General features: G+C 42.7%; 1 protein-coding gene across 1 annotated transcript in view; it reads right to left on the bottom strand.

Annotated features, from left to right (window-relative positions):
- Positions 1-25,410, bottom strand: part of OBSCN (obscurin, cytoskeletal calmodulin and titin-interacting RhoGEF) — a 186,969-nt gene that overhangs the window by 127,229 nt on the left and 34,330 nt on the right. Inside the window, exons 12-32 of the mRNA XM_083873333.1 lie at positions 22,097-22,372; positions 21,437-21,712; positions 20,020-20,295; positions 18,854-19,129; positions 17,716-17,991; positions 16,670-16,936; positions 15,964-16,233; positions 15,406-15,669; positions 14,206-14,472; positions 13,318-13,430; positions 12,171-12,324; positions 10,714-10,875; positions 10,493-10,597; positions 9,107-9,373; positions 8,256-8,525; positions 7,205-7,471; positions 5,482-5,748; positions 3,493-3,759; positions 2,396-2,665; positions 1,484-1,750; positions 485-751 (exon numbers count right to left, since the gene is read on the bottom strand). Of these exons, the coding sequence (XP_083729459.1) occupies positions 485-751; positions 1,484-1,750; positions 2,396-2,665; positions 3,493-3,759; positions 5,482-5,748; positions 7,205-7,471; positions 8,256-8,525; positions 9,107-9,373; positions 10,493-10,597; positions 10,714-10,875; positions 12,171-12,324; positions 13,318-13,430; positions 14,206-14,472; positions 15,406-15,669; positions 15,964-16,233; positions 16,670-16,936; positions 17,716-17,991; positions 18,854-19,129; positions 20,020-20,295; positions 21,437-21,712; positions 22,097-22,372 (5,124 nt within the window). The remainder of the gene's footprint in view (positions 1-484; positions 752-1,483; positions 1,751-2,395; positions 2,666-3,492; positions 3,760-5,481; positions 5,749-7,204; positions 7,472-8,255; positions 8,526-9,106; positions 9,374-10,492; positions 10,598-10,713; positions 10,876-12,170; positions 12,325-13,317; positions 13,431-14,205; positions 14,473-15,405; positions 15,670-15,963; positions 16,234-16,669; positions 16,937-17,715; positions 17,992-18,853; positions 19,130-20,019; positions 20,296-21,436; positions 21,713-22,096; positions 22,373-25,410) is intronic.

Here is a 25,410-nt window from a genome sequence, read left to right as displayed (position 1 = left end):
CAACCTGGGATAGTAGAAGGTGTCCCTGCCTGTGGCAAGGGATGGATGATCTTTAGGTTCCTTTCCAACCCCTTCAATGATTCTATGGACCACTCTATTTATCCTCCACCTCTTAGAAACCACTACTGGGAAGACAAACCAACAGGTATGGAGAAAAGCCTGAAGGCAGGATAATTTTCCCTCATCCAACAGCAGGCACGGTGAATCACATCCATGTTGTGTTCACACAGGAACACCAATCTCTCCCCTCACATGAGCCTTTGGGGGATTTAAATCACACCCAAAATGCTCCAGGTGTAGTTGCTTCAAACTGTTCTGCATATCCAGCTCTACATTCCTGTATTTTTGGCCACATGTTCCTGCCATCATGAGAGAGACAGAACCAGAAATCAGCGGCTCTGCTGCCCTGCTGAGATACAGCTCTGCCTGTGCACGTTTCCCATGGCAGAAAAGGAATGTACAGTCACATTCCTCTCCTTCATACCTTGCACAGTTAGCTTGGCTCTGCACTGGGCGTCCCCAATGTCACAGCTGTAAGTGTCACTGTCACTTTTCTCCAAGTTCTTTATGGTCAGCTGGAGGACTTGTCCTTTCTGTGTGATCTCATATTTCCTGCCAGCCCTGAGCTCAGCGATGCCTTTCCTCCAGACCACAGAGGATGCAGCTCTCTCACTCTGGCACACAAAAATTGCAGTTCCACTTTCATCAGCTTTCAGGTCTGAGAGCTCCTTGACAAAATAATTAGGCTTTTCTGGAATGAAAAAAAGAAATTTTTAAAAAAATAGTAATAATGAGAGACAGATTTGTTACCCAAACTTATGAGCATCTAGAGTCATCTTGGATCCTCTCTGCTCCAACTCATAGAAACATCAAAAAAATAATCATAGAATCATTTATGCTGAAAAAGACTTTTAAGATCACCAAGTCTAACTATTAACTTAATTAAACTGCATCCCCAGTAACCACATCTACACATCTTCTAAATCCCCCCCAGTGCTGGTGACTCCACCACTTCTTTGGGCATCCTGTTCCAATGCCTGACCAGCCTCTCCATGAAGAAATTTCTCCTAACATCCAATGTAAACCTTGAGGCCATTTCCTCCCATCCTATCAGATGGAATGCACCTAAGATCACCAGGCTCCCCTCCTGCCACAGGATGTATCAGGTGAAATATCTCCAGGAAAGTTTAATGCCATGGTCCATGTACTGGTGAGGTCTCCTCTTGCAAAGACTTCATCACTCATATTCAAAACAGAATAATTCAAATTGGCAGTTTTGATTGGCTTGTTACAGAGCCTATAAGATTGTTCAGCATCCAAAGATGGGTTTTTTAATATTTAATTTTTTATGCTTTTAATCAATGATGGTTTTTTAAAAATTAAATTGATCCTGCCCAGGGAGATGGAGGAGGAGAAATCTCTGATGGTTGTAGGTATTTACATCCAACCTCTGAACCTGCCAGTTCCTCTGCATTCAACTGACCTTGCACAGTGATCCTGGCAGTTGTTTTGGATGTCTCTGTCTCACAGGTGTATTCCCCACTGTCCTTGACTGTGGAGTCACGGATGATGAGAGTGGCCCGTGTTCCCTCCTGCTGCAGGTCATATTTCTGGCTTTTCCTGATTGCTTTGCCATCCTTGTACCACCTGATGTTCACATCAGCTTTGGACAATTCACAGCTCAGGCTGATGTCCTGCCCTGCTGGTGATGTTTTATCCTCCAGCAGTTTTGTAACCTCAGTGGGTTTTTCTGCAGAGATGTAAAAAAAAAAAAAAAAAAAAAAAAGAAAAAGGACTTTTGAATGAAAATCATCTTTATATATGGTTGAGGTTTTTGCAATTCAAATCATAGAATACCAGAATGGTTTGGATTGGAAGGGATCTCAAAGATCATCCAGTTCCACCCCCTGCCATGGCCAGGGACACTTTCCACTGTCCCAGGTTGCTCCAAGCTGAATCCAGCCTGGCCTTGGACACTTCCAGGGATTCAGGGGCAACCACAGCTTCTCTGGGAAACCTGTGGAAGGTTGGAACAAGATGATGGAAGATTCCTTCCAACCCAAACCATTCTGGGATTTCCTGATTTTACGGAGAAAGGACTAACTGCAGATTATTAACTATGTCTGAAAATTACTAATTTCTTCTCTCCACTGACCACCCAGGAACCTTGGGTGATTATCTCTGATGTACAGTCTGGGTCGTAATTATCTGTACACACTACCTAATGTAGTCAATTCTCAAACATCTATTAAAAGTTTCAGCATTTCACTTGTTTTTAAGGAAAATTCTCAGCTCTTCAAGGCTCACTGGGAAGGTTATTGTTGACTCAGACCATAACAAGTGTTTCCTGAGAAACCTTTTGAAAATACACCCAGGATTTTTCTGATCCCATTACCTTTCACAACCAGGGAAGCCTTGGAGGTGAGGCCACGGGCAGTGAAGGTGACTTCCCCAGTGTCATCAGGAATGACATTTTTGATACTCAGGGTGTATTTCCGCCCCGCGTTGGAGGCTTTAAATCTCCCCCCACTTTCCACTTTTCTCCCGTTCAGCGTCCAGTTGAAGTCGTCGATGCTTTCATGGGACAAAATACACTCAAAAGTGCAATCTTCTCCCTCCTGGATTTCAGTGTTCTTGAGCCGTTTGGTGATGCCAATGTTCAGTTCTGGAGAACAAAAATTACAGTAATACAAGTTAAAAAAATTAAATCATACAAGGGGTTTATCTGCCAGATTGGCAGGACACCACTGTTTTCCTTACAGATGGTTGTAGCATGGGAAGGATTTTTCAGACTCAGAATCATCTCTAAATTGTACAAAAAGAGAAATGTGAATCTCCTGACTGTGCTCAGGAAGGACTGAATGAAGAACAGCTCAGTGGGGAAGATTCAAGATTCAATGAGCTATAGAAGAGAAAAGCTGTCAGAGAAGAAGCCTCTGGGGCAATGGGTGAGGTTCTTCTCCGTGCTGATAGGAGAAATGGGATGTTAGAATTTTTTGACTTGTTACTCCTGGTGCTCAAACCAGGCAAAGTCAATTTTTCTCATTAATATTATGAGTTTGGAAGTCATGAACAATTCTTTGTCCTTCAGGCTGAGACAAGGATTAGAGGACAGGCTGAACAGCTGGGTTCCTCAACAGATATTGTTGTCCTACTTTTGTGTTCCTACAATGCACTCTGAGTCAATAGCTCCAAATATGAAACAGTCTGCCTGGGAGTTGTTTGTTAGGAATTTTTTTTTTTTTAGAAATGTTTGCTTTTCTGGGAGGATTTCTGCACTTTAGGGATGATCAGGAAGAAAAAATTGTCACTACATTCCTGACAGCTGATTTTCACTTAAAAACTCCAGATATACTTACACCAAAATTAACAGGGCTTGTTCAGACATTGTAATATTATGTGAGATTTGTTCAGGAGCAGGTGAGAGCCCAAGGGACCAAGCCCACCCATATTTTTAACACCCCTTGAGAAGGCACTGTGTACAGCACTTACCCTGAACGCTGACCTTTGATTTGGCCACATCAGTGCCGATGTCACAGGTGTATAACCCTGCATCTGTCTTTTCAAGGTCATGGATAAGGAGGCACAGGGTCTTCCCAGACTGTATCTCCTCATATTTTTTGCTAGAAGTGATCTTCACTCCATCCTTTTTCCAAACAGGTTTGACCTTCTCTTTGGAGACTTCACATTCCAGTTTGATCACTCCTCGCTCCTCACCGAAAACGTCATCCAAGGATTTCATGAAGACAGCAGGTTTCTCTGAAGGTCAAGAGGCAAAACAGAGAACAACCAGGATGCTTGGGACACTTTCAGTTGCCATCAAATATTTAGAGACATTAATAAGCCCTTGGCAATATTGCTGATACCAATCGGAACCTTAACCAGCATCACCCCACAGCACCCTCAGGTCCTTCATCCTGCCCTTAATTCATCCTGCTCCAAATCTCTTCATCCCAAGATTGTGCTGACACAAGGGGCTGCCCTTACCCAGGTGCAGCACCTTGCACTGGCCTTATTGAACCTTAAGAAGTTCCCATGGTCTGACTTCTTGAGCCTGTCCATGTCCCTCTGGGTGTGTCTCAGGTTGCAATGCAAGATGTAACCAGCATTATGTATTCTATTGCCATCTGTTGAAACTGGTTGGGCAGGTGTTTATCTCTTCCATGACACATCCTCCCTCCAGGAGATATCTGCTGTCCATGGGCCATCCAGGCTCACTGCAGGGCTGATACAATTCCATCATCCCATGGGGAGATGCTCCACCCAGTAGGAGGAGCCAAGCATTCGTACCTGGATAAAACCTGGGATTCAGAACACCAGCACAGCCTGTTTGCACTGGATTCCCAGAGGAAGACCAGACCCCTCTCACCACCAGGGGACCTCCAGAGGGAAACTCCACCCTTCTGCAGGATCATCTATGCTCCAACAGAACCACATCTGTCACTGCAGGAGGACTTGACTGGACTGACACCAACACCCTGACCAGCAGGGTTCAGCCTATATTCTGACTCTGTCACAGTGTTTTCTTTTTTGTTCATTTGCTTTTTTGTACTACTACATTTTTTTATTTTTAATATTCCTAGTAAAGAACTGTTATTCCTATTCTCATATCTTTGTCTGAAAGCCCCTTAATTTCAAAATGATAAATTTGAAGGGTAGGGGTTTACGTTTTCCATTCCAATAGAAGCTCCAGCTTTCCCTGGCAGACACCTACCTGAATTTCCAAACCAAGACAGGGTGGCACCTCAACCCTCAGGCATGTCACATACCCCGCTCAGTGACACACTGAGTGTCACCTGCACACTCACTGAGGCTGCCCAAGAACATGTTAAACCACAGAAAACCAATTGTGTGACTGAATTTAAGATGTATGAAGGACAGCAGGAAACTGTCTTTTCATGGCTGATTGAGTCCAGTTCCAGAACTGATGTATTAAAAACCATAGAATTATAAAATATCCTGAATTGGAAGAGACCCACAAGAATCATCCAGTTCAACATCTGTCCCTGCACAGACACCCCAACAACCCCACGCTGTCCCTAAGAGCATTGTCCAAACACTCCTGGGAGCTCTGGCAGCCCTAGGGCCATGATAATGCCCTCAGGAGCCTGTTCAGTGCCCACCATCCTCTGAGGGAAAGAACCTTTGCCTGATATCCAACCTAAACCACCCATGACTCAGGCCCAGCTGTTTCCTCAAGTCCTGTCACTGGCCACCAGAGTGAAGAGATGAGCCCTTCCACTTCCCTTCACATGAAGATGTTGAAGCCCACAGAAAGATCTCCCCTCAATCTTCTTCCCCAAACCAAGTGACCTCACACGTTCTTCTCAAGGCATCTCCTCCAGACCCTTCACCATCCTCACAGCCCATATTTAATAGCTCAAGGTTTTTTATCTATTAAGCAGGACTGTCCCGTGGATTTGGTAAATAAAGGCCCATTTGCATCTCTCATTTTCATTCAGGAGCGTGACCTGGACCCACCTATCACCTTCAGCCGCACGGTCTCTGACACCTTGTCTGACTTCATTGTCACCGTGCCAGCGTCCTCAGGCTTCACCTGCTTCATGGTCAGCATGTAGCACTTGCCAACGTTCTTGATGTCGTTGAAGTTGTTGGTGTAGAGGAGGGTGCCATTGAGGAACCACTCCACGTCCTCGTCATCGTGGGACAGCTCGCAGGAGAACACAGCAGAGCTGTCTTCCTCAATCTCCACGTCCTGCAGGTGCTTGAGGACCTCTACATTGCGGGCTGGAGATTGGGGAAACCAAGGGGAACTGTCACCACCAGCATCACAAATCAGTTGTTATCACAAACAATTTTGTGGAGGTTACTAGATGATTCGTTCTGGTTTCCTGCACACACTTTGGTCACCACATTTTGTTTACTTGGTTCTGCATTTGCTCCAACAGAAAAAAATAAACTATTAAAAAGACTAAAATTGTCTAGGACCCTCAGTTCTCTTTCTATATATAAATCAGATTGGATGATTTGTTTGATTGTGTTCTATTTAATAAAATAAGTACTTTTTTTCTAAAATGATGCTACAGTGACCCTAAGCATCCCACAGAGCTCCAATCCCTGTGTGATTGTCAAACGCATTTTTGCTAAATTGTCCCTCATTTCCAGGGAAACTGTGACACAGATGATGAGATGAAGACAATGATTTTGGACACAAAGGCAAAGTACAAAGAGATTATGCAATTTAGGGAGCAAAGGGATTTTGATTCTTTTCTTTCCCAGTCCTTGGGTAGATATTTCTCCTTACAGTTTCTTCACTCATGGAATGCCGTTTTCAAGGATGAGAACTCAGAAGAGGGTTTGGGACTATTACTTGATTTTATTTTTTTTAATATATATATATATATTTGTTTGGATAGAATGGAGTCACAGAATCATTTAGGTTGGAAAAGACCTCTAAGATTGAATCCAACCATTCCCCCAGCACTGCCAAGGTCACCATTGAAACCACATCCCTGAAACTTTTCAATCCCTCCAGGGATGGTGACATCACCACTGCCCTGAGTAGCTCATTTCAATGTTTGATGACACATTCAATGGAGAAACTCTGCAAAGCCAAACTGCTACCAAGAGCTGCTCCCTGGACTTTTGGAAATGATCCTGTGGCTCAGCTCCAAGTCTTGCTGGAAGTGACAAAGTGAACATCTTTCTTTGCAGTGTCACCTGAGAGAAAGGACTGGCTACAAAAAGTTCAATGTCCAGATGGGGTAGAACATCACCATGAATAACAATTGTATTCAGACGTATAATAGTAGCTGCTATAAAATGTATATATAGCAGGTAGATAAATGTATAGCAGATACACAAGCTGGCACAGAGGTCAGGAAATGAAAACCACAGCCAAGATCAACAGAATCAGAGACCTGTGGCAGTTTAATATAAAGGATATTTTTAGTTAAAAGCACCAGAGGTCTAATTCCTTGTGTGAAATGGACAATAATGTGTCTTGACAAATGCTAATTTGTACCTTACCCAAATGGTGCCCTCCCACACGCATTACCAACTTCACAGCAAGAGATGGATTTCAGGATGGTGGAATCAGCAGTTTGCTTGTGACACTGCATTTATATAAAATCACAAGGTAACTGTGGGAATCTACCTCTCCTCAGGAGGAGGAACCCTGAGTGAAACAGAGAATCACAAAGACCAGCACCAGGCCATCCCTGCTGCTGCAAACCTCTCGTACCTTCAACGCTCAACGTGGCTTCGGTCTCGGCGATCCCAGCTTTGCACTTGTACACACCAGCATCCTCGGGCTTCACCTTCATGATCTTGAGCTCTGCTGAGTACTGATCCCGCTTGATTTTGTACTTCTCCGAGGGTTCAATGAGCACTTCACCCTTGAACCACCTCACGTGCTTTGGGGAAGGCCTGAAGTCACAGGACAGGATGACTGAGTGTCGCTCCAGGACCATCTTGTCCTCCAGATGCCTGGTGATCTGGATGTGGTAATCTGGAAAGCAGGGGTGGGGGAGAAGAACGCATCAATCTAAAGAAGAGGAAGGTTTTAATCTGTGTTTCATGCATATTAATTTCATATATGACTTCCACAACTGTTTTGTGAACTACTCATATCCTACTACAAGTGTCTCTACAACAAGTGCTACAGTAGCACGATGATCTATAAGGAAAGCTGATTTCTGTAAGATAATACTGTATATTAACCACCAAATTCATGGTCCACTTCTGCCTCAGTGCTTGCTGAATTGCTCTCTAATTGAGGTTTTCATTCAAGTAAGAGCAAATGAAAGACAAAACAAGGACTTCAGGATGTGATTGGAGAGATTTACCATGGTGACAGCAGAAGATAGAAAGCCTTAAGGCTTTGTCCTAGATCAAGTCAACGACAAAATGAATTAAGTAAATGAGCTATCAAACTTGTCTAGCTCAGAAATGGGACAAAATAAATTCTCCTGGCAAATTTCATCTGTTTTGTCCTCCTTGGTAAAGTCAAGAGAATAAAAATAAACCAGAAACCAGTTTTAGCTTGATAGATTTGAATAGCAGGGACACCAAAGTCATTTAATCAGATCCCTTCCTAAGATGTTTCTGGCTCAGTTGGTGCATCTAGCATTGCCCCCAACAACTTCCAGATGGGAACTAAACAGATCTTCCAGATACACATCCATTTCCAAAAACCCAGAACAGAGAATATTTATGACAAATTACTTTCCAGGCACTGTGAGAGGGAAGATCTTTGTTCTGATTCACATAATATATATTAAAAATCTCATTACCTCTGACAAGCAGGTTTGCCGTGGATTTGGATTTGCCAATGGAGAACTGGACGGGGCCTGTCATATCAACACTTGTTTTTATTATTGTCAGCCTGTGGATGGTGCCTTCCTGCTGCATGATGATGTTTCTGCCAGCCTGCAAGGCTGCTCCCTTCAGGAACCACTTGGCAGGTTTCACAGATGGAATGGATGTCTCACATTCAAAATTGGCTTCTTCAGGCTCAGTCACGTCCTCATCACACAACTCTTTTACAATACTAATGGCTTGCTCTGGATAGAAAAGAGAGCAGGGATTTAGGAGTCATGAAAGCTTTTCCATTATCAGCCTGAACACTCATGACATCTTTTCTGCACTTATGAACTCAAAGGGCCTTAAAACATCTTTTTTTTTTTTTTTTTTTCTGTATAAAAGCAAACAAGTATTGCTGGTCACAGGCCAGAAAGTGAATCTGTATCTCCTGATTCCTAGTCCTAATTCTAAAGTAACCTTCCTATCCTGATATCAAACATGTAGTGCTATAAAATGGACAAGAAGGTTCATTGGAATGTAGATGTTGATAAAAGGAGCTGCAACATTTATCTGAAAAACAGACTTTATCCAATACACTTGATAAATGTCTCTGGAATGGGAATTTCCTCATTTTCCTCAGGAGAATATACCATATATTAATTTTTCAGGTGTTCCTGTGTGTAAAAGTATTCAACACCAACGGACTTCAGAATAAATAACATGAAATAAAAACCTGTTTTTAAGCAGTATTGTGTCTCCAAAGCAAACAACAAGTCAGTCAGCCCACTCTCCTCCCAGTGCATTCTAGGGGTGAAAAAAAAAAAAGAACAGGGTTTTCTACCTTCAACAAAGAAATTAGCACTGGTTCTGTCATCGAAGGCATCACACGTGTATGTGTCCTCATCCTTGTAGTCGGCGTCGTTGATGATGAGTTTCCGGTAGACGCCCTCGCTCACGATTTCGTATTTCTCCCCGGGGCGAATTTCCACATCCTTCTTGAACCAGCGGACCTTGGCGTTGGCCCGGGACACCTGGCACTCCAGGACGCCCCGGTGCTTCCACAGGGCGATCTTATCCCGCAGAGGCTTCACGATTTTCACCGGCAGCTCTACGAGAACAAAGGAAATGGAACAATCAGTACAGTCTTCATAAAAACAGCATGGTTTCCATAAAAACTCATAGGTGGTATTTCTTTTTTGTCCAGTAATTTGTGGGATGACAGGAATCCCCACAATGCTGAGCACTCAATTAACAAGATTAATTAGTAAGAGCTAATTAAAGGGAAACCTTTCCTCCATGGTTTACCACTGGAGTGGCTGAACTGCAGAAGTAACAGGTGGTTTCCTGTTGGAATACTGGAAACTTGGGATTTGGAATTTTAGTATACACTAATATGCGAAGCAATATGGAGGATTTTAGGCATTGTCTAAGTCTTTCTTCTTCACCTTTTTCAGCCTTCTTCTTCATGGGTTTGGGTGTTTTTTTGTAATTGGTTGGTGAGATCCACATTGTGAACTTGAAGTAGTTATTGGGTTTAAAGTAAAAATAATTTAGGTAGCATTTCATAATTGGATGGATTGTCCTTGAAAAGGCCTTGTAGTGATAGAGATGCTCTTCATTTTACCTTCATTTTCTAACTTGCTTGTTAGAGCTCACAGCTCATGAGACTCTAATATAGATAAAAATTAATAAACATCCAAGTCTAAACACAAACTGTAACTCTTGTGTATTAATCCTGACCTTAGGAGAGAAAAAGAAGCCAGAACCATTACAGTTTCCTCAACATCTCACAGCAGTGCTACGGAAAAACCAGGGACTGATCTCCAGTTTCCTGAACTCCTCAGCAGTGTGTTAAATCAAATGTCTTCCTTTTCTCTCCTTCTATCACTCTGTTTTAGTTAAACACACTCAAAAATGCTGGATTTTGTTATAACATATACCAGAAAGTGAAAATGCAAGAAAAAGTCCAGCTACAGCTTTTTGGCCCCTCAAATTTTAGGCACAACTTTAAATGTCTAAAGGTGCAAATCCAACCTCCTGAGAAAATTAACTGGAATTAAGCCAAAATACACTCCCAGCTGATATTTACCAGGCAGTAAAAACAGGCAGTTTTTCTTTTCCTGAACACTGTAGGACATTTTTTAACCTTCACATGCAAAGTGAGGGAAGAGAATTGGTTTGTAAGGTGAGAGAGCAGACGCAGTGCTGGCACGAACAGCAGAATTACCTTTTACAGTCAGATGAGCACGAGATTCTGCCTTTTCTGCTACGAATTTGATCTCGGCCGCATCCTCAACGTGGACACGTGCATAAGTCAGGGAATAGGTCTTGCCTAGGGACAGACAAATAGACACAGCTCAACCATCCCAGAGCAAAACTTTATTTTCTAGTCTCCCTCCTCCAACCCACCCACATTCCAGAACAAAATACCCCTTTTTCTCCTCCTACCATCCTGCCGCATTTTGATGTTGTCGGAAGTCTTCAGTTTGTTGTCATTTTTGTACCACTGGGTCTCAACCTCATCGTGTGAGATCTCACAGATGAAAGATGCACTCTCGAGTTCATTCACTTCCACGTCTTCCAGTGGTTTTACAATCTTGATATCTCGGGCTGTGAAATCGCAAAGATAAATATTTATTTGGGGGTTTCTCCATAAGTGAGTATGGTGTGTTTACTTTCTGCGTAATTACATGGAAAAAAAATGGGATTGTGTAGAGTTTATTCTAGACCAGCCTTTCTTCCTGGATAGTTTGTCTCTTCAACATAGTGAATACTTTTTATGGCCGAAGCTTATTGAAAGAGGATTTTATGTATGTTGGACTTCATACAGGTATTAATGAAAGAAATACACATATTAATGAAAGTAAATTCGCCAAGAAAAACTAAACACAAGTCTAAAATTTAAACTTGCCTCATTCATGCTTATCTGCATGCTCTCCTCTGTTTTACATAGGAGATACCTTTTTTCAGAGTCTCCTGAACTGAGCATAATCCTCTTTAACTCTGCACCTTGGCGCTCCTTTTGTCAGAACTGATCTATTTATCTGTGCTACTGCAGCCCTTTCTTTTTCAAAAAGAAGGCCTTGATCCACACCTTGAATCAGCCTCAGGAGCAGAGCTGAAATGCAAACAATTCATCCCAATCCCAAAACCAGGGAGAAAAGGGGGAGTTCAAGAGAGCAATGAGACAAATATTCATGAAGACACTGCTGAGCCCAAGCGGCCACATGAGGACAGCATCTAGTAAGTAATGAGAAAGATTCTCTGTCTTTCACTGTTTTTCAGATGCCCCTTTAGAAAATAACATCTGCCAGGGCACAGCAGAGCTGTAGGTTGAGTAACTTGCCTTTATCTCAGAGCTTATCTCAGATGTTTGAGAGCCTGGTGACAAAACACACCTGGTGCTTTATCAGTTACAACACTCAGATGGAAAAACTGCCTCCAGCATAAAGGAGACGTGCAAGCAGAAATAATGACCCTTTCCTTAGCATTTACAACCTAAAAATTAGGGCACTTCTTGAGCTCATACCCAAGGCTTGTCCAGTCCCTCTTCAGGCAAAGTCCCCCTGTGACAATGGTGCCATCAAACCACATCAGCAACAGCCACTGAATCCCTGCTTTGGGCCAGGCTGTCCAGTATTTCCTGATGTGCCAATCCGCAAATACAATTTGGACTCCAGAGAATAGAAATCACTTATGATAAATGGAAAACTGAATTAGGACCTCTTCCAAAAATACTGCAAGGATAGAGCAAGCACAGGACAGCTTTCCCAGCATTTTCACACCAGGAAGAGAGGCATAACCAAAGTGAGAAATTGTGAAAAACACACACTCCACAAAGAATTTCTTGCTGTGTAGCCAAAAATGCTGCAGCAAATGTATTTTCCTACTTCAGCCAAACATACCATGAACCTTTAGAGTAGCTGATGTCTTGTCTTCTGCTGCTTGGCATGTATAGGTTCCCTGGTCTTCATATTCACACTTGTGAATAATGAGGCTTCTCTTATTTCCTTGGGAGATAATCCCAATGTTTTTACTTTGCCGGATCTCCTTCCCATCCTAGAAGGAAAAAGGTCAAAGCAGATCACCCTCAACTCCTGTACATCTGCAGTGAGCAAAACAGACATTCAGATCTGTGCTTATTTCTTCCTTCTCATTGGACTGAATGGAAAATTGTGTTCAAAGGAACATGTGCTGAATGCTCATCACGGGACAAAGATTTCAGGAAGTTGGAATGGCTAGAGAACACACAGAAATTTTGGATGATCTCAGACACCTTTTTGAAGGCTTAAAACACCATGCAGAGTTGGCAGTGAGTTTCTTCAGACATAAATGGTTTTAAACTAAAAGAGGGTCAGATTTAGACAGATAATAAGGAAGAAGTTTTTCACAATGAAGGTGGCAAAACAGTGGCACAGGTAGCCCAGAGAGGTGGTGGATGCCCCATCCCTGGGAACATTCAAAAGCAGATTGAACAGGGCTCTGAGCAACCTGATCTGGTTGAAGGTGTCCCTGCTCATGGCAGGAGGTTTAAAATGAAAATGACCCTTCCAGCCTAAACTCCACCTTGAAAAATTGCTGCTACTCCAAATTACGGAAGGTATCAGCTGAGCCCCAAGGGAGGCACATAAAATGTCAGAGCTGATCCCCAAAATGACATTTTAAGGAAAGGGAACTGGATTGTCACTGGCAAAGGAAATTGAGGCTTTCTTTTATATCACATTTCCCAAAAAGGCTGTAAATCCTGGGTGAATAATGCTTGCTGCAGAGTGAAGCACAAGACTGCAAATCTGTAACAGCAGTGCTCACATTCTGTGCAAGAATAGAGAAGTTTAACTTTCAATCCAATATACAAATACAGTAAATAAAAACCTGAGAGTGATAAACTGGGAGAGTAAATGAAAGGACAAGAGAGTAAATAAGGACAAGAGCAATGCTAAGAGCTTTACTGCAAAGGCTCAGGCTCATATTCCCTGGAAGTAGAATTAAAGGCTCCCATTCCCTTCCAGAGAAGTCAGAAATTAAAATATCACAATCCATTAAGTGTTGTACCTTGAACCACTTCACATTGGCATTGGGTTTGGACAGCTCACACTCAAATGTAGCCTTGAGCTTCTGAGTTACACTGACGTCTGCCAAAGGTTTGCTGATCTTCACAGGCAACTCTGGGAAGGAAAGAGAAAGTCCAGTGAATGAGGAGTGGGGTCACACAAGCACTGATGGGTAGGCAGAGCCTGGCTTTAATGATAAATAAAATTTGTATTGGTTTGGGCATTTTATCATTCCCTCCCACTTTATCATTTTTCTGTGGGCAGTGATGCCACAATGATCCTGTTGGCATTAAAAGTGTAGGGTAAAAAGCTAGTTTGTTATTTTTTTAAAAGTATAGTTAATAAGTAATTTGTAAGTTTTTATATAAAGCTGTTTTGAGAATGAGATATTTGTTTAACACAACAATTTATTTTTAAGGTAAAAGATAAGTGCATTTATAATAACAAAGGATTTGTCTTATGAGAATTAGTAAAGAAAATATGTAAACAACCTGAGAATAGATAGATTTGATAAACAAGTAATGTGTTTTTTACTAACTAATAAAACAATTTATAAAAAAGCTATTAACTAATTAGAAGTTGCCTTCAAAGTTTATTAAAACTGTATAAAAAGCAGCATGCAACCATAATAAAGAGCCTTCTACACCTCCTAAAAACTTAATACTGCATCATTCTCTATGTCTTAACCATCTCTACAACAAAAGGTTTGGGCACTTTATCTTTCCCACCCACTTTATCATTTTTCTGTGGGCAGTGATGCCACAAAGATCCTGTTGGGATTAGAAGGAAACATTACTGTACTTTACATCCCTTGCACTTACAAGGAAAATCTGTTGCCCACTTAAGTTCACTCTCCAGGTCAGGAGAAGACAACTCTGTGCCCGTGTACCTGTCACAGTGAGCCTCCCCGATGTGTTAATGCCTTCTGCCTTGAAGGAGATGAGCCCTGCATCTTCCAGAGCCACCGAGGACAGAGTCAGGGAGTGTTTCTTGCCCTGGACACCGAAGCTGACATTGGGTGCAGGTTTCAGACGGACACCATCCTTCTGCCAGGTGCCCTCCACCTCCTCGTGTGACACCTCCACCTCGAAGGTGACAGTCCCTTTCTCAGCCACCTCCCGGGGTTGAAGGCCTTTCACCAACTTGATCTGCCTCACTGGAAAACAAGGTGGAAAAGTTGGAGGTCTCACAAAGGCAGCTGTGAAATAGCCTGAGGGCTCCCTAAATGGATTATTTCAGGATCAGAATCATTAGGTTGGAAGAGACCATCAGGATCATCAAGTCCAACCCTAACCTCAACTAAATCATGGCACCAAGTGCCACATCCAGTCCTTTCTTAAACACATCCAGAGATGGTGAATCCACCACCTCCCCAGGAAGACCATTCCAATACTTTATTATACTTTCTGTAAAAATCTTTTTCCTGATTTCCCTATTGCTCATGCAATTTCCCTGCCAATTAGTTGGTATTTGCCAATTAAATGGTCACTTTTACAGGAAATAAAACTTATCCATGATCACGCTGCTGCTATTTTTTAAATGGATGCTTTCATAAGACAAACCAAATATCACAGAAAACATCACTGACCCTTGTTCCCTTTTACTTTGTAAGACATCAAGTACTATCAAAAGACTGTTTTCAAGACCTTCCTCACCTATTATTTAGGATCAGCCCAGCACCAGTTGGTGGCATGGGCTTTATGGACAAAATTAGACAGTCCTTGAGTGATTAAATCCTATCTCCACCTATCCTGTGACAATTATGACAAAAAAGATGTAAGAAAGGGACAAAACTACAGGGCTATGGATGAAGCACCATTAGTTTACCCAAACACAGAGCATATGAGGGACTGAGAAAGAGAGCAAAGAAAAGAATCTTTCAAGAAGCTTAGTGATCAAAGCTGGTGGGATGAGATGGAAGCAACAGGAACCAGTCAGACATTCGCTGTTCACTGCTTAGCTTTCACCTCCTCTCAGTCATTTGACTGGTGGCCAAGCCCACAGCTTTGTCCCATGATAATGCAGAGATCAGAATCCACCTCCAAACCCTGCCTGGGGTATTTATAGAACTGAGGGTCACTGAACTCACTTTCCACATTGATCTTGGCTTGGGTCTTGTCGTCGGGGCTCTCGCAGCAGTAGAAGCCCCGGTCTGCGAAGGAGATGTCCTTGACCACCAAGGTGTGCTTTGTTCCCTCAGCTTTGATCTCTATTTTGTCACTGGGCTTCAGCACAATGCTGTTCCTCATCCACTTCACCTCTGCAGGCTTGGTCAGCTCCACCTCCAAGGTCACTGTCTCCCTCTCTTCAACTGTTTTGGGCTCCAGCTTTTGCTTGAAGGAGATGGAGGCCTCTGCAGGAGAAGAAATATTAGTAAGAACTGAGAAGATCCAGAGAACAGGCTTTGAAAGAAAATTGAACCAGTGGCTCATGTCTCCAAACCCAAAGTGTTCTGGGCACCCCTATTTAATGATGCAAAAGCAGAAATTCCCCACTGCTAACATAATTAATTACAGGGAAAGCCACATAAAACAACACCACAGAATCATCATCATAGAATGGGTTGGAAAGGACCTTAAAGACCTTCTAATTCCAAGCCCCTGCCATGGGCAGGGTGCCATTTCCAGCCTGTCAAAGTTCCTCTTACCTCGGACTCGGAGGTTGGCTGTGCTTTCCACACCCTCAGCATTGGCAGTGATTTCAGCTGCATCTTCCAGTGTGAGGTCAGTGATGGTGAGGCTGTGGTTGGTGTCCTTCTGAGAGATCACATATTTCTTGCTGGCTTCAATCTTGGCACCATTCCTGAGCCAGGTGACCACAGCATCACTGGGGGAGACAGTGCACTTGAACACGGCCTCTTTTCCTTCCTCAGACACCACACTGATGAGACTTGTGACGAATTTCACCACTCTGGGAGCTGATGGATAGGAGTAAAACATTCAGGGGCATGTCCTTGAGCACCTTCAAACAGTCAGAAGCTTCCATGACTTTACTGGAAGCAGCAATTTGATTACTTACAGTAATCCACAATAGTGGATCATCATATTTCCCATGTCTGAGTAAATTTTGTGTACAAAGAGAGGGAAAAAAAAAATCCCATCTTTTATTTGGGAAATTGAATTCCAGCCTCAAATGTAATATGAAGGTCAATATTAAGAGACCTGAGCTCAATAGGTCTCACAATCATTATGTTTTTCACAAATAGAGATGCCACTGACAGAGAGGGGAGTTCTGTATTTTGTTCTCAACACAGCAGTCAGCCCAGACACAAGAACAAATTCAGCTTTGCAGGGCTGTAACAGCTGAGGACAAAACCCAGGGGTCCCTCCACCCTGTCACCATTAGAGACATACGTTTAGGGACGATGGTGATGCTGCTCTTGTCATCCCTGGACTGGCAGGAATATTCTCCCTCATCCTCAGCCCGGATCCCCGTTATTGTCAGGGTTCGTTTGGTTCCCTCCTCCCGGATCTGGAAACGCTTGCTGGGCTTGATCTCCACGCCATTCCTGCTCCACGTCACCTTCCCTTTGGCATGGCTCAGCTCACAGCTCAGGGACACGCTGCCACCAATCTCAGCTTTCACAGCCTCCAGCTTCTTGGCAAACTTCACTGGGATTTCTGAGATCCAGGAGAAGGGGGAATAGAGAGGGAGGAAAAGAGAAGAAGCCCGTTCTAAGAAACAGGTTCTGCCCAACTTTGGAAATAAATAAATAGATATATAAATAAATAAATAAATAAATAAAATGGCCCTAAATATTTGGGGCTCAGGGAAGACAAAGTCTAACCAGAAATGTGGAAATTCAGGCAGCTTCCTTTGACATGGTATGTCACCCTGATCTTTTTCAGCCTTCTGATGTTTGCATTTTTGTAGTGGAGTTTCTCACAGACTTCTAGGTAAACAAAGTGATTGCTTTCGCATACCTCTCTAGAGGAGGAACAACTGATGGACTTCTAGTTTGACCAGTGGGGTCAGAGAGGTAGCAACCTCATTTGCCCAATCCCTAGTCATTGGCTGAAATCTATATAAACCCAAAGAAATAATAAATCTCCCTCTTTTCTACTCTGAACAATGACCATGTGTGTGTTCTTCTTTTCATGTCCTCTAGCGATAATGGTACTTTCAGATCCTTGTCATTCTATAGGAGTATACAGAAACAGGAGGGGAGCAAACATCAGAACTACCCATCATAGGCTTCTGTGTTCCAAACTGGCCAGCAAAAGACAAAACCCAGAAATTTGGAAGCTGGAGAACTTTTCTGGCCCATGGTGGGGCATCCAGAGAAGGTGCAACAAGCCTTGAGGTTGGGACGGTTTTCAGAAGAGTTTTGAATTTTACCTCCATCTCACCACGAGGGAAATGCACCTGCTGGGTTGGGCCATGACCTGGCACTGCTCACCTTTCACCTGGACCCTGAATTCCTGTTTGTCATCCTTTGTCTGGCAGGTGTAGAGGGCAGAGTCCGTGCTTTCGGCCGCGTTCATCGTCAGCGTCCTGGACGCGCCCTCACTCTTGATCACACATTTCTTGCTGGCTTTGATTTCTGTTCCATCCTTGAACCACTTCACTGCAGCGGTTTCAGGCGTGACTGAGGTAGTCAGTGTGATGCTTTCGTGTTCTTGAACAACGAGAGGCTCTTTCTGGACAACTTTATTTTCAAATTTAGCCTCTGGTTCTGGAAAATACAATAAACCGGGAAAATTTAGAACTTCATAAATCCTTGATACAGCAGTTTAACATTGCTCTCTCTTCAGGACTCACAACATCAGATCATCCATAACCTGTAATAATCCAGGGAATAGGGCTGGATATTTGTGGCTGGTATAATCATTTCCTGAGTGGGAAGAAAGAGAATGATCTCTCAGGCAACCCAGTGCTTCTGCTTAGAAAAGAAGCCGAGGAAAGGAAATGCAAATATTTTTATTTTATCTACTGCCCATAAAAAGCTTGTTTCTTAGAAGTAAAAATGCCTATATAATTTTCTTTCCCCTCCCATTTTTAGGATTTTAGATAAAATTAAGAAGAAACATTAATAGGCTGAATTTATTTATGGCTTGTTTTCTATTTGCTCCACTGGCAGGAGGGCTGAAACTCAATCTTTAAAGTTCCTTCCAACCCAAACCATTCTGTGATTCCAATCTATTCTTCTTGGCCTCCTTTCTATCCTGTACAACCCTTTGCCACAAAATCAGGCATTTTTGGGGCACAAGCAGCAGACCAGGTTTTCTGAGTCACTTTTCCCATAGTTCCACTGCTGCTCTGCAAACTCCCCACATTTACTTTCAGCTCCCCACCACTGAAAGAGCTTGGGTGACATGGTGTGTGTGAAAAAGATAAGCAAAAAGCTATTTAGCATTTCCATATCCCCAAAAAAGTCCAAATTTCCCACCTCTACACTGCTAGATTAAGAATTAACATGTCATGTGGTTCTCTGGTGTTGCTCCAGGGGAGAAGTGGCTGCACCACTGCTGCTGTGTTTGGAATATCCAGTTTTCATCTAAGCCACAGGTTCTTCACACCACATAGTGAGCACTCACCAGTTGGTTCCAGTTTGAAGGTCAGCTTCTGGCCTGCAGCCTCACAGGTGTATTCCCCAGCATCCTTCTTCTCCAGCTGCTCCACCACCAGGCGCCGGGATTTGCCCACGGTCTCTATTTTGAATTTCCGAGAGGAAACGAGCAGTTTTCCGTCCTTGTACCACTTCACTTCAGTTGTATCCTGTGCTACCTCACACATGAGAGTGGCACTTTCTGTCAGGACAGCCTTCACCTCCTTCTGGACCTTTTCTTGGTTTATAAATGCAGGTTTGGGCTCTGAGCACAGAAAAAGAAGAAAATAGTTGCTGAAGGGTTAAAATGAGATTAACCTTACAGATTTCTGTGGAGGGGTTTGGAAAAAAATTAGGTTGTCACTTGTCACAAAACCAATTGCCATCACTGAGCAGTTCCTATTCTTCTGTGGGATTGAGTTGCCACTTGGAAAACTGAGAACTAAGAGCCTGGGATAGAAAAGGGTCAAGAGGAGCCTTGACATCAACCCTACTGTTGCAAGTCACCAGCTAAAAATATATTTCATTCAAACTTTCCCAAAGATCATCTGTCCTGCATATTACTATAAGCTCCCACATTCCTTTTACTTAAGATCTCAGACACAACAAAGCAATTTCTTGGAATATTTCACAGCACAGGGTCATTTAGCACCTGGCAGGAATACTAAGACAACTAAAAACACTGAGATCTCAATCACACAACAGCCCAAATTCAGAAAAAGTGATGTTTACAACCCATCTTGAGATGTGCTGCTGCTGATACTGCAAATGAGAAAACATATTCCAGCCTCTAAATTTTCCAAAATGGGATTGCAAGACTAACAAGGAAGGGATTCTGTAAGGGCTCTTTCCTTTCAAGAAGTTCAATGTACAAGAATCACCCTTTCAGATCCCAGGAATGGAAGGGATCTGAACATTATTTATTTCTATTATAACTTCAACTATTGGATCCACTAAGAATGAAACAGAACTTGTACCATGCTAAAGCCAAATATTCCCATTTCTACAAATCCAGGCAACCGAGTACAGAGAATCAGGTGAATCCCGCTGGCTGAAACAAAACCCAGACTATCGCAACTGAGTCATGGTGGAATAGTTATTTCAATTATTGCTTTATTGGCCTCCACTGAATTCTGACAAAGAACCTCTTCCTACCTGTGACATCAATCTTGAAGGTGAGTTTTTGGCCAGCAGCCTCACAGGTGTACTCCCCTGCATCTTTCTTCTCCACCTGACCCACCACCAGACGACGAGATTTGCCCTCTGACTCCACCTTGAACTTCTTGCTGGAGGTGATGAGTTTCCCATCCTTGTACCACTTCACCTCTGTTTTCTCCTGGGCCACCTCGCAGCTCAGGGTGGCATTTTCTGACAGTGCAGCCTTCACCTCTTTCTGCACCTTCTCCTTGTTTGTAAATACAACTTCTGGTTCTAGAAAGAAAGAGAGAAATTCAGAGTTCTTCCTAAATACGATGTTGCTCAATCCCCTTATTGTGGCTTACAGGTAACACTGCAAAAAAAATCCTCTGACATGACAGTCCATGTCTAAATCTTTCAGAAAAACATGCAAAGGATTTTTTGGTGGGGGTTTTGTGGTGGGTTTTTGCCTACTTTGTGTTTTTGTTAGCAGTAATCTCTCTATGGTTCATAAGAACATTGTCTGGCAGGACTCAGTCAAGGCACGACATGTTTTGATTGAAGTTAATTGCAAACTATCAAATTTTTAGTGGAAGGAGCTGTTCTGTGCTGCATTATAGTCTCAAAAAATTGATTTTTTTGATTCTCAGCAGCTGCTTCTGCTCCTTCTTACATTATTTTGTTAAATGAGAAAGGTGCTAGACCAGCAATGACATGTCCAGGACCATGTTATTAGTTCTGAGTGCAACCTTAGGAAAAGCTCAGTTCAGCTCAGATCCAAATGGTGAAATCCCCTTGTTCTCCAGAAGACATATTAGTCATACTACTTGCAAGTGGATGGGGAAGCTGTGAGGGAGTTGGGAAGCTGAATCCTTTCTACCTCTCTATGGCCCCAGTAGGAAAATGCAGGAATGGGAAATGCAATATGGGAAAACAGGAATGAGCCTTGATGACACCTTCTTTCCTCACTTGCCATGTTCTTGACACCTTAAAGACTTTAATATATATCCAGCCTTACTTCCATGACTCTCTTCAGGTTAAAATGAGCACTTCCAAGAGAAAGAAAAGGAATATAGACATTGGACAGGTTCTCCACTATCACCCTGCACTGAGAACGAGCTGTGGTGCAGATTTTTCTTGTCGCACCAAGACGGAAGGAAGGAGAGGCACAATCAGTGCCATCTTTTTTACAGACCTTTCCCTCCAGTGATGTGTAGATTCCAAAATTTTCCAGGGATTCAGGTCCCCATTTTAAGGATTTTAAATATTTTTATAAAGAATATATGAAGGAAACTGGCCTTGTATTTGTACTCATCCTAGGCCATGCCAATGACGTACTCCAAAAATTTGAAGTGTAACATGAAGAGGACTTATAATGTTAATTTTTCTAAAGATTCTAGAAATAAGACTGATGGGCCAAAGAATCTTCTCCTACCTGGGACATCAATCCTGAAGGTGAGTTTTTGGCCAGCAGCCTCACAGGTGTACTCCCCTGCATCTTTCTTCTCCACCTGACCCACCACCAGACGACGAGATTTGCCCTCTGACTCCACCTTGAACTTCTTGCTGGAGGTGATGAGTTTCCCATCCTTGTACCACTTCACCTCTGTTTTCTCCTGGGCCACCTCGCAGCTCAGGGTGGCATTTTCTGACAGTGCAGCCTTCACCTCATTCTGCACCTTCTCTTTATTTGTAAACACAACTTCTGGCTCTGGAAAGAGAGAGAAATCCAGAGTATTAGTAGCACCATCTAAACTGGATTTTTGGTGAGTTTATATCTGTTTTATTTTGGTGGGTGAAGACATTGGGCAGATTTCCTATAGCTCTTCATCATGACCCTACTTTGAAATTCACTGAAAATCAGCTGCATTGCAGAACTGTTTTGATTTCATCAACATGGGGATGGAGAGGTGCAATCAATACTTTCCTTTTCATGACCCTGTTCCTACACAGATGAGCAGCGCCTAAAGGTTTTCAGGGATTGAGTTCCATGTATTAAAGATATTCTGATGTTTTACATTGAATATATACAATAATACTAACCTTTCTAAATATTTTAGAAATAGGAAAACCAGGCTAAACAATTTTCTCTCACCTGGGACATCAATCCTGAAGGTGAGTTTTTGGCCAGCAGCCTCACAGGTGTACTCTCCTGCATCTTTCTTCTCCACCTGACCCACCACCAGACGACGAGATTTGCCCTCCGACTCCACCTTGAACTTCTTGCTGGAGGTGATGAGTTTCCCATCCTTGTACCACTTCACCTCTGTTTTCTCCTGGGCCACCTCGCAGCTCAGGGTGGCATTTTCTGACAGTGCAGCCTTCACCTCTTTCTGCACCTTCTCCTTGTGGACAAAGGCATCTTCTGCCTCTGAAATATGGAAACATAAGAGGGAAAAATATATAAGATATAAAATCTTGTTTCAAGGAGTTCTTATTTTTATGAGGTGTAGATGCTCTCCAGGATCTTGTCTTGGCAGTGCTGGTTTCACCATTGGACACAATGATCTTAAAGGTCTTTTCCAAAATAAATAATTCAATATTAAACTCTTGTAAGTAACAGAGCTTTGCTGTTCTATTTATCCCATAAATAAAGCAATGTACCCTCAAAATATAGTCCATGTAATTACCATTCCTCTCTGACTTGTCCTCATGAGCAGCTCAACCATCTCATCTGCAAATTTCTTACAATTAATATAAAGCTGAAATTCTCTCTTGTGTCTTTATGTTATTTCTACTCCCCACATTTGGAACAAGCCAAATATAGCACAATGGTGAGTTGCCACCTCCACTATCACATTATTTAGATTATTTTACCAGGTATTTTAGATCAAAATTTGGTGTTGCTCAGAAAATACTTTGTAACCCAATCCCAAAGAAAGGACACAGTTCTCAATACGGAAATACTTGACAAACATTACACATAAAACTAGCTTATAAAATTTGAAGTGTATTTTCATTTCCTAAAAAAATCTGTGATTTTCCAGCACACTGGCCTCCTGACAGGAGGATGCAGCAATGGGGAAGTTGGTCTCTGGTCCCAGAGAACAAGAGACAGAAGGAGAGGAAACAACCTCAAGCTGTGCCAGGAGAGGGTTGGGTTGGACATCAGGAGGAATTTCCTCATGGAAAGGGTGGTCAGGCACTGGAAGGAGCTGCCCAGGGAGTTGTGGAGTCCCCATCCCTGGAGGCATCCAAGGAACACCTGGATGTGGCACTCAGTGCTCTGGGCTGGGTGACAAGATTGGGCACAGCTGGGACTCCATGGTCTGCGAAGACTTTTCCAATCTCAGTGATTCTGTGACCTGGGAAGCTCTTGGGGTGCTGATCTGCTTCCATCCCCTGTGGTACTACCCAGTAACTCTCTGCAGCCTCCTGGGGCCATCCCTGACTCCTCCTGGATGACTTTCTCCTGTCTCCATCATGTCTGTGCTCTGAGTGGCAGCAGCTGCCTGGGAGGGTGAGGAGAAGGGGTAAGCTCAGATCGAGTTCCTACAGTGCTGACAGTGGCACCACACGTGGTCCTGGGCCACATCACAGCCTTGCTATGAATATTGCACAGTCCATGGAAAGAGAGGTGTCCTGCAGGAGCAGGAATCCAGCTTAGGGGCTCAGAATTTGAGCTCCTCTGTTTGTGTTGGCTGCAGAAGGGGTGTGAGGAGATGCCATTGTCATTTAGGAGGCGCATGGTCTATGCTGGCTGATGCAAAGCTCCTCAAAGGAACATGCCAGCAGCACTGACATCTGAAAGAGCTTGTAACACACCAAGTTCTCCATTCAAAACTGATTGCAAAAATATAAATATTTAAATTCCCATTTCCAACTTTGGGTGTGAATATGTAGAGCATATTCAACAGGCAATAAAACAAGTGTGTGTTGATAAGGGCTGCATTTAAAATGTCAGGTTAGCAGGGCAGGAATATTCCAGACTCATCTCACTTGTCCTTTCCATTCTTGACCTTTCATATAAACCATTTTTATACTGATATCAAGTGTGACTAAAACTTTTAATCAGCTTCCAAAGTGATTTACACCAGTTGGTAATTTCTCCTAGAAACTTATTTTAAATTTAAACAAGTACTCAGTGCAGATGACATTTCCAACCGTAAATGAAACTGGTTATTGAAGTTTCAGTGGAAATGAGGAAAAATATTTTCAGGACATGAAACTTTTGCTGATTTAGAATATGGATTTCACTACATACCCTGAATCTTGGAATACTGAGATTTCAAAATCAGCTCTTTTTCTACATGTCCAGCTCAGTCACAAGGTGTGCAGCAGATTTTTATTTTTTTTTAATATGAAGCCAAAAACTACAGTGGCATCCCCAAACCCCAACACTGAGCATCTAACCTTCCACCTGCCCTTAAACAGAGAAGGCTTTGGGCTACCAATACAAAGTACTGGAACCCTGGAAATCTTTCCAAGTGCAATGGCACTGGGATAAATTAAGACCCAGAAATCCACTGCACTTTGGGATAAACTAGCAAGAGAAGGATTTCTGCTGCAGGAGAGCCAAGCACTCCGAGTACGCATAATCCCTCCTGGCTTTCACACTGGATCATTTTCCAGCCAGGGCTGGACTTGCACGTCGTGTTGCAGTTGTTCCCATGAGAAATACAGCAACGGTAGCTAAGGCAGGCTGAGAGCACAGGGCAAGGGGTCACATTACCCTGTGCCACCATGAGCTCACCTCGCTGGAAAGAGAGCTGGAAACCTTTGCTTTCTGAGGTAGACAGCTCCCTCAGAGAGAGAAATTCACGTGTAGACCACTAAATTTCTGTTTTCTGACCACACCTCTGCAGTAACATAAGAACCGGTGTCAGTAGCAAAAATTAATTTGGTTTATAACAATTTTGCCTGGAGAGGCTGTGGCTGCCCCATCCCTGGAAGTGTTCCAAGCCAGGTTGGACAGGGCTTGGAGAAATGTGGGATGGTGGGAGGCGTCCTTGCCCATGGCAGGAGGTGGCAATGAGGTGATATTTAAGGTCCCTCCCAACTCAAATTACTCAGTTTTTATTATGGTCTATCAATGTCCATATTGAATTTTCTCTGGAACACACATCTCAAGTCTATCCTTATTTATCCTTCCTTACCCATCCTCTGAAACTGGCAGCTCTCTCAGCCGAAGAATGAGCTACAGAAAGAATGAAAAAGAGGCAAAATGCCCCAACTCACAGCCTGGGTACCCCACACAGAGCAGAGTCAATAGATTCCCAACATGTTTTTTTCCTCTACACAACTGGCAAAATGCCAAATATTATTATATAATATTATATGATTCATCTATTATATTAGTAAAATATATTATTAATTAATAACATTTAATATTAATATATTACTATATTAATAATTATAATTATTAATTTAATATGTGTATTTATTTAAATATACTTTATTTTATTTTAT

Source organism: Zosterops lateralis (genome assembly GCF_965231275.1).
Source record: "Zosterops lateralis genome assembly, chromosome: 1".
Classification (NCBI taxonomy): domain Eukaryota; kingdom Metazoa; phylum Chordata; class Aves; order Passeriformes; family Zosteropidae; genus Zosterops; species Zosterops lateralis.
This window is presented reverse-complemented; position numbering and strand designations above follow the sequence as displayed.